Source organism: Nomia melanderi, chromosome 12 (assembly GCF_051020985.1).
Source record: "Nomia melanderi isolate GNS246 chromosome 12, iyNomMela1, whole genome shotgun sequence".
Lineage (NCBI taxonomy): Eukaryota > Metazoa > Arthropoda > Insecta > Hymenoptera > Halictidae > Nomia > Nomia melanderi.
In genome coordinates this window covers 11,785,885-11,794,599 of record NC_135010.1, presented here as the reverse complement: position 1 = coordinate 11,794,599, position 8,715 = coordinate 11,785,885, and the positions used below count along the sequence as shown (strand labels likewise).

Genomic DNA, 8,715 nt, shown 5'->3' with positions numbered 1-8,715 from the left:
GCGAAGCTGTCGGAGTCGGCATTGAAAAAAAGGAAGTGCACGATTTAATTCTTAACAATTTCGTATCACATGTACACGTTGTAACAATACTGCGACACGCGTGTCTTACAAAATTATATTATACTTCTGTCGACACTCTTCCGCCGCTTAAGCGTTAGGAAAGAAAGAAACACACGCGTCGAGTGTCTCCCGCCCGTCGTCTCTTCGATATTGAACCCTGTTCTGTCCTCCGATCCGTCACGTTCCTCTGCCTCCAGCTTTTATTTACAAGTGTCTCGATGCAAAGTCTTAACAGTTAAAAAGAAACGAAAAACAACGGGGAGTGCGCGCGCTACGCGGCACGTACAAATAAATAACGCAGAACGAAATACAAAAGGTCTATGTACAAGGCGAAGCGTAGAGCCGACGCAGCGGCCGCCATTTTGTACAGATCGCGCGCGACGCCATTGACGCGCTATCGGCGATCCTGTGTTTTGCAGTTGCCAGAAATAGTTTGTGTCGGGGTATTCTTCGCGTTTTAAACAGTTCGATCGTTTCTGACGGCTTCAGAAATCTTGAAATAGAGCCAGTTGTTCCGGTGGCAGCGCCGGCTGCGACCGCCAATCGGTTTCCGGGTAGTCGTCGAAACAGCTTGGGTCAGCTGGTGCCTTCACTCGAGGTCTTATCGGAGGAGTTAGAGCCCTTTGGGGTACCTGTTAATAATATAATATAAATATAAACTCAATTCAAATCTACGTCGAAATTAAGTGAAATTCAAACATCAATGTTTATTAGAAACAAACGAAGCTTAGCACGTTGAGCGCCGCACGATTTTGCCCAGAAAAATATACAAAATGAAAATAATCTAATATCAAATTATATAATCGAAATTCGTTATTATTGTTGCAGGTTTATCTTGTTGAATGTCACTGCATTAGGTAGTATTACTAGTAATTACGTTTAAGTGAATGAATTATAGTAATTCGATTTGGTTGATGTCACCGGCGACACCCATGGCATCCAACGTGTTAAACTAATCAAAGAATCTACATTAATATTCGATGATCAACTCCATTGAATTTTTCAGGTTTCACCGCGAGAACTTTGGTTCCATAAATTTCGTGAATGATTTCATCTACGTCTGATAAATACAAAGCAAATTACCAATGGCCACTCGACCAATTTAAACCAACGATGCCTCTTAATGTCATCGGCACCCTGCCTCATGTTGCCCAATCTCTTGGTCCTATCAGCGACCAGGAGCTTCTTGATCAGATCCTTGGCGATAGGGTCCATATGTTTCGGCCACTCTATCCTCCCGCCGAGTATCTTCTCGTAGATGCCAAAGGGATTGTCGTCGAAAAATGGCGGAAAGCCAGCCAGCATCTCGTAGATGAGTACCCCCAGAGCCCACCAATCCACAGCCTTGTTGTGCCCTTTGCTCTGAATGATCTCGGGCGCCAAATATTCGGGCGTGCCGCACAGCGTCCACGTTCTGCGATAACGATCGACAACAATTATCTCCGCTCGCCATCGTGTCGCGTGAAACAGCTACATTTATCATTCACGGTTATCACGGTTCCATAGTTAAACAAGCGTACAACATCGATGAAACTATACGGAAGAGACGCTCTCGAAGCGATAGCATCGCAGGTACGCTCTAGTCATTATTATTTCAAGTATCAGTTCAAGCTTATCTGTGCAACGCGCATTCCTCTCCGAATGTCAAGGTGAACGGTGCCGGAATAAAGAAAATATCAGTCCGCTTACGCCAGCCGCGTTATCGTTCCGCCGATTGCAATCGACGCGTGATAGCGCACGCACGACTGTAAGTACTCCAGACTCGGGTGAATGAAGCGTAGATAACGGGTCTATTATTAAATCGAAAGTGGTCCCCGCGAGAGGATTATACCTGTCGGTGAGCTTCTTCGAGAAGCCGAAGTCTGTGATCTTCAGGTGGCCTTGGCTGTCCAGGAGGAGGTTCTCAGGCTTGAGATCCCTGTAAACGATGTGTTTGCTGTGAAGGTATTCCAAGGCGCACACGATCTCGGCCGCGTAGAAGCAGCTGGTGGGCCCAGAAAATCGGCCAGCTGCTCTCAGGTAAGAAAAGAGCTCGCCACCGGCCACGAATTCCAGGAGCATGTAGACTCTCGCTTCGTCCCTTCCGCTCCAGAGCCTGGAAAGTGCATCGTTTTAACGGAAATCCTTCGAGAATCAGGAGCAAAGACTAAGATAAACGTTTCTCTGGAAAATCTCGCGTTTTCAATCGATTCGTTGGAACATCGAAGTACCTTCTTCTCGAATTAGATATTAAAAGTTAGTCATTGTTCTCGAGAAGCTCGACACTCGAGTTTCCCGAGGAACATTTCCTTCCGATTGTACCGCGGAACTATCGGTTTTCTCCCGATGGCTGCTAATTAGACGGTAAATGACGCAAATCGTTCATAGGGGATTAACGGGTATCACTCTCGTCGCTGTCGGTTACGCTTTCTTTTCCTCAGTTTCTTTCTTTCGACCGACAAACGCGCAAACTTTCTTAATTACCGGGCGTGCGTAGAGCCGATACACTTCCTCGCGGTTCACGTGAAATCTTAGGTAATTTATTCTTGGAAACGTATCCCGCAAAATCGCGGCTTATTGATTTCTCGCGCGGGAGAAAGTAAGCGGGCACGTACATGTTCACGATGAAGGGATGATTCACTTCCTTCAGCACCGTGATCTCGTTCCGCACGTGCTCCACTTGCTTCAGTCGGATCACGTCCACCATCGAGAGGATCTTCAGGGCCAATGGCGTCCCTTGGTGCCTGCAGAGGACCACTCTGCCGAAAGTGCCCATACCTGCGAACAAATTTGCATCACGCTGTTTACCGGAGATCAAATCTTCCGAGACTCGCTCCACGATTCGCCTGTTAGCTCGGGATCTGCGATAACGCCGCGGAAAGTCATTAAGTCACTCGTGAGCCTTAACTCAATTTGTTCAACAATTCGTCGCATTCAGATTATTCCTTTATAGCCCGAAGACAGACAGCTTCTAAAGCATAACGATACACAGCTATAAAACTAGATAAAACTCTCGATCCGCTTCTGGCGTTAATTAAACATTCAAATCGTTATCTCCAGACCAGCGACGTCGGCACGCGCCCGATAGGTCGATCCAAGCGTCGCACGACACCGAGACCGTTCGGTTAGATAATAATCGAATTACACGTTTCATACTTTCGTAGAAACGTGAACCACCGGATTACCTAATCGCGCAAAATCGACTAGTCGAGGGTACCGATCGCGCAGCGACCATCTGGCGAGTCAAGTGCAAATCGTTCCGGCGTGACGAGTCCCCGCTGCCCCGAGGAAAGGGGTTGCGCGCTCGTTATCGATCACCGTTGCCCGATCGTTAATTATCAACGCTCTCTCCGGCCGCACGATCTGCTCGGTCTGTTTAGCACGCTCACCGCTGGCAGACGCCGATCGGCGTCTCAGCTTCTGCGACTTGCTTCACCCGACGTTAGTTGTTCACGTTCGATCGATGATTACCGACATTCATTTCCTGACGTTTATTCACTTCTTTATTATCGATGAAGTAGCGATCATTCGAGTGAAGACTAAAATAGTTGCTGAAAGTAAACAGATCTTGCTCCAATCCGAATAGTTTCTTTAGCGTAATTTGTAACACGCACGCGAAAAGAAGTTCCACGTCGGTTAGCGCTTGTTCCACGCGACCGGGAGATTTATTGGAATTTTCGTTTGGCAGCTATTATCGTGTGGTGCAAGAGTCATGTTTGCCGGTTGATGTACGATTTGGAGGCGGGCAAAAATGGAGCAGCGGCTGTTTAGCGGCAAGGTTTTCAATTCTCCATGGCCAGCGAACGTGTTAATGCAGTTTTCCCACGAACGCAGGTGACTGGGGGCCGGGCCTCTGCTCACCGTACCACGACCAATTAAGGGGGCCTCGGCGCCCGAATTAAACGGTGAATTGCCTCGTTGCGACGCGTTTTATCGCGACAGCGCGGCGTCATTATAATTCGCGTCGGAATTGGCAGCACCCGGGACCGGTGGGAAACGGCCAGAACAACTTGGGAACAGGTGTCAATGATAAAACGACGAGCTGCTTCCGGGCAGCGATGCTTTTCAACGATCCGGCCGCTCGAAATTTGCGTAATTACCCCGACCGTCTTCCTTCGCGGAGGCTCTCAAGGTCCGGGGCTTTGGGGAGGGCACCGGCGATTTCTCTTTCGTTAACGGCGACCTTATCTACGTTAAACGCTCGTGACGCAACGCGTTTCCTTCGGACCCGCGGGAAGCGCTCGGCGACGTTGCAAAACTGGCGGATAACTTTTTAAACCTTATCCACCGTCGAACCGTGAGAGAAAATTTTCGTTCAATCTGATTCGATGTTTGTATTGCGTGGTGTATGCATTCGTACCGTGTATCCTCCAATTAGACTTCAGTTACTGAAACGATCAATCTCTTCGAACGTGGACTTCCGTAAACCATAGGAAATCAGACATCAATAACAGAAATGCTTTTATCTGTTCCAACTTGACTTCAATGAGTATAAATAAGTCAAAAGATATGTCGAGAGTGAAAAGAAGATTCCTGGTTGATATCTTAAGACTTAATTCGACTAACGAATCAATTAACCCTTTGCACTCGAGAGGTGATTCTCAGTCACCACTTGATTTGATTTGCAAAATTAGTCTTATATTAATATTAAACTTTGTATAATGCATCAATATATGGACTATTGAAATCAAATAACTTTCCTTCTTAATTTATGTTTTCTCGTTCATTAGTTTCAAAGAACATCGTCTGTATCGAAGAATATTGAATATTTCTAGTGAAAAACTTTCGAGTGTAAAGGGTTAACCAAACGTCAATGTCAACGGGAAAACCGAATCTCCTGTTTTAGAACATGCTGACGTGAAGCAATAATATTAACTCTTTGCACTCGAAAGTTTTTCACTAGAAATATTCAACACTCTTTGATAAAATATAGACGATGCTTGTTACTAATGGAAATAATTGAATCGATAAATTAAAGGAAAACTATTTTACTTTGATATTTCACTAGAAATATTCAACACTCTTTGACAAAATACAGACAATTCTTGTTACTAATGGAAATAATTGAATCGATAAATTAAAGGAAAACTATTTTACTTTGATATTTCACTAGAAATATTCAACACTCTTTGACAAAACATAGACGATGCTTGTTACTAATGGAAATAATTTAGTGTTAAACATCAAACTTTATGATTTTACTGTATCAAACCGAGTGGCGACTGAGAGTCTATTCCGGAGTTCAAAGGGTTAACAGTCGCGTTTTATTCGTTTGCGCCATACGCCCGGCAACCCCGTCCATTCATCCGATCATCGATGATCCCGCGGTCGGCTCGGTCGGGTTTCGCGCGGCGGACGCGCAGCTTCCTCCCGTTTTTTCCCCGTGTACGCGGACACTCGAGAGGATTTTGGTGCGCATCCAAAACTTGTTTTACGTCTTGCGGGACCTGGCCGGCGCGGCGCATCTGTCCTGATCGATCTTCGCCGCTCCGCGGCGTGCTGTTTTACGAGCGGATTCAAGCTAAGCGCGATCACGGGACGATGAAGTGCCGTACGCTCGGCCTGGGGAGATTTATTTTTCCATCGGCCATTATTCGGCGATTAACGGTGGCCCGTTCCGCGTCGGGTTTCACGCGGAAACCAGGACGCCCCCGAAAACACCGCCAACAGAAAGAGAAAGAGAAAAAGAGAGAGAGAAAGAGAGAGAAAAAGAGCGTGGTCTGTTAATAATTTCTTCTCTCGTTTTCTCTTTCGTTTCCCCCTTTTACCCGTTCGCGCTAAACCGTTCCCATCGTCGACGGCCCGCCATATAAATAATTATTTCGCAAGAGAGCCCGACGGAATGTTTGAAAAACCACCAACGGGAACACCTGCAGTTTACTGATCGAGGCTCTCGTGTAACTCTGACTTAACGAGCAGTTAAATATACACACTCGGTGGCCTCTCACTCTCCAGTGGCCCACTTCCTCGCTGCGAGGGTAGTTCGCCTCTGGCCTCGTCTCTGACATTTTCCTCGGGCGAGGATTGCGGCGAGTATTAACCCGGGAGAATTAAACTATCCTGCACAGACCACATTCGCGCCCGATGGTCGATCCTCGGTCGAATATCCTATCACCCATTCGAATTTCGCGCAGTTAATTTTGTAACTTCGACGAAACCATGACCCAAATACCCGTATCGCCTCCGAAAACCTGTAGCTCCAACCTTTGAACGGTGTGTTCACCATGAGGCTTCCTACGCGAACTATCCCCTATGAAAAACTCGAAACCTCCATGGAGGAGAATAACAGACCGAACGCGCGCTTTCTTCGAGGCCGGAATAGAAAGCCCGAAGACACCGGGCAACAACGGACCGAGCTACTTTTTATCGGCTCACCTATGGTCTTGATCATTTCCAGGTCGTCGACGTCGTACCGCGGCGAGTCCTCCTGCGATCCCTCCTCGTCGGACGTGGTGTCTCCCGACATAGTTCGCGAAGAGCACTGGCGCTGAGTGGACGGCCGCCGCGCGGAGAAAGTTTCTGATTTATTTCACTCGGTCCTCCCGACACGTGGAAAGAAAGGAAGGCCCCGGTTCAACGATCCGCTCGCGCGCGGCGTATATTCTTAGACCGTGTACCGGCGGGACGACCTCATATCTGCTCGGCCCGCGACCTTTCGGCTTCCCCGTGAGACGCGCCGCCGGGAGATCCTGATCCCGATCCCGATCCGAATCGATCGAGCCGGAAGGGGACCAGCTGATAGCCGACTTCCTTCTCCGCCGGGCCGGTCGAGCTGCTCCTTTTCTTTCCGGTTGGCGACGTGGCCGCCGCAAACGGCAGCGGTAGCAGCGCCCGACCGCACCGGTACGTTTATCGCGGCCGACACCGCTGTCAACGACCCTCCTGCTCCCGGTTCCGCGAGACTGTGCGCGCGGATTTCACAAGTGTCATTCGGAGCGGCGCGACGGACGCCGCCTTCCTCCTTTCCTGCCTTCCCTCTTTCGCTCCTCTTTCCAGCGCGCCGCGTTCCGTTTACTTAAAACGGAGCGCACGTGTCCGCCTTGTCAACGGGTTGTTTGGGTAAGCTCTCCGGCGCGATCATCTTCGGAGCTACGAGGACCGTAGGATAACGACGTCCGCCGGCGATGTTTAGGGTACGCCGTTGGAAAGTTTCCAGATCTCGAACGAGAGGCCTCCTCGGATTCAGGATATCTGCTTCCTGGTACCGACGAGTTTTTACAGTGACGTTTCGCTCGACGTTCGCCTCGATGCTTTGTCCTCGTTAGGCGAGCTAGTCTTTAATTAGGGGATACGGGGAGTCGAGCATGGAGTACTCCGGAACAATTGGATAGGTGTAACGAGTTAATTCTACAGGTCCGCCAAACGACGAGGTTCGATATACCTCGATCCACACGAAGATCCCCGGAGTTACGAGCGTGCCTCGCACGCCACTTCCTGTTAACCGCGAGGAGGCGTCCGAGGAAACGGGTGTCCCCGGACGAGCCGCGTTTCCGTTCGACGGAGTCGATCTCTCCCGTCGAGCACTGTCGCGAACCGAGGAACACGGGGTCAACGCCGAGCCGCGACTGGTGTGCGCGGATCGTCGGGGCCGATCGTGCCGATCCGGCTGCTCCCGTCTCGCGCGGCGTCTGAGATCCTGGATCGAGGTGCGGCGAGGATCCTGGTCGTCTCTTCTGTCACATGATCTCTCGTGCGGTTCGAATGCCAAGCAGAACTAAACTGGTCACCCGAGGGGTCTCAAAACGCTGTCTATCCTTCTCTCTGCCCCCTCCTTTCTTTCCCTTGACCCCTCCATCCCTTTTCGCCGCGGTCTCGCTCCCACCCAGAACGCTCGCCGCCTCTCGCTCTTACTCTTTCGCGGCTGTACCGCGGCCCGACGCACACACCGACGGGCACACGGAGGCGTTCTCCGAGCTTCTACGCCTCGCTTCTTCGCTCTCTCGGCGAGAACTCTCACCGAGGTCCCCGCGGCGGACCGAGGGAAGTGATTTATAGGCGGCGATCGCGGAAGATTCGCGATTTAAAAATACGGCGCGTAACCCCGCCGATACGCCGCGTATCGTCATCGAACACGGCGAACGGGGGGCGGCGAGGGGGGACAAGTTAGAGCGATCCTCCGGCGTTGCGTCAACCCGACGCCGCCGCTGAAAAGCGGAATAGGTCGAGTAGACCGCCTTCCGAATTCAATTCCGTGAATCACGCGGCGGGATGACGTTGCCCGTGATTTTTATACGGCCGGTGTTCGATTCGGGATCGGGGGGTGGACGGTCGCGAGACCGTTCCGTGGGTCGCACGGCACACGTGGCCGTGGCCTGCCCACAACAGAAATAGTGATGATTCGCGGAACACGCGACGGGACGCTGGTCTAATCCGCGTTGGTCGCGATCGCGTGGGACAACGTTTCTTCGTGTTGCGCTCCCCGTGGGCGGCGTTTCGGTAATCTTGACCCTAACGCAAGATTCGCGATTCAGATCGTTGACTGTCGGGCAAGCGACATTTTAACGCTTCGACTGCCGCGTGAATACTCGTCGAAACTCCCATGTATTAGAGAGAGTTTCCTTCGTTAACCAGAAACTGAGGAGTCAAGATTCTTCCTAATAATCACGCTGTCTTTCTTGTACGTCGTGTATCCAATGAAATTCGGTTTCGAGTTAGCAAGATGATGTCCCGTTTCTG

The 8,715-nt window shown here is 50.2% G+C and overlaps 1 protein-coding gene across 1 annotated transcript; it reads right to left on the bottom strand.

Moving 5' to 3' along the window:
• Positions 1 to 21: 21 nt before the first annotated feature.
• Pka-C3 (Protein kinase, cAMP-dependent, catalytic subunit 3) lies at positions 22 to 8,169 on the bottom strand. Its single transcript, XM_031987934.2, has 5 exons — positions 6,415 to 8,169; positions 2,655 to 2,817; positions 1,892 to 2,155; positions 1,144 to 1,474; positions 22 to 692 (listed from the first exon to the last, which is right to left on the bottom strand). The coding sequence occupies exons 1-5, from the start codon at positions 6,503 to 6,505 to the stop codon at positions 546 to 548; spliced, it is 996 nt and encodes a 331-aa protein (XP_031843794.1). The 5' UTR covers positions 6,506 to 8,169; the 3' UTR covers positions 22 to 545.
• Between the last annotated feature and the right edge of the window lie 546 nt (positions 8,170 to 8,715).

Coding starts and splice junctions, on each gene's coding strand:
- Pka-C3 (XM_031987934.2), bottom strand. CDS start 6,505: ATGTCGGGAGACACCACGTCCGACGAGGAGGGATCGCAGGAGGACTCG. Junction 1,475..1,891: donor TCGAAGAAGCTCACCGACAG/GTATAATCCTCT, acceptor TCGTTATCGCAG/AACGTGGACGCTGTGCGGCA. Junction 693..1,143: donor AATTGGTCGAGTGGCCATTG/GTAATTTGCTTT, acceptor TATTATTAACAG/GTACCCCAAAGGGCTCTAAC.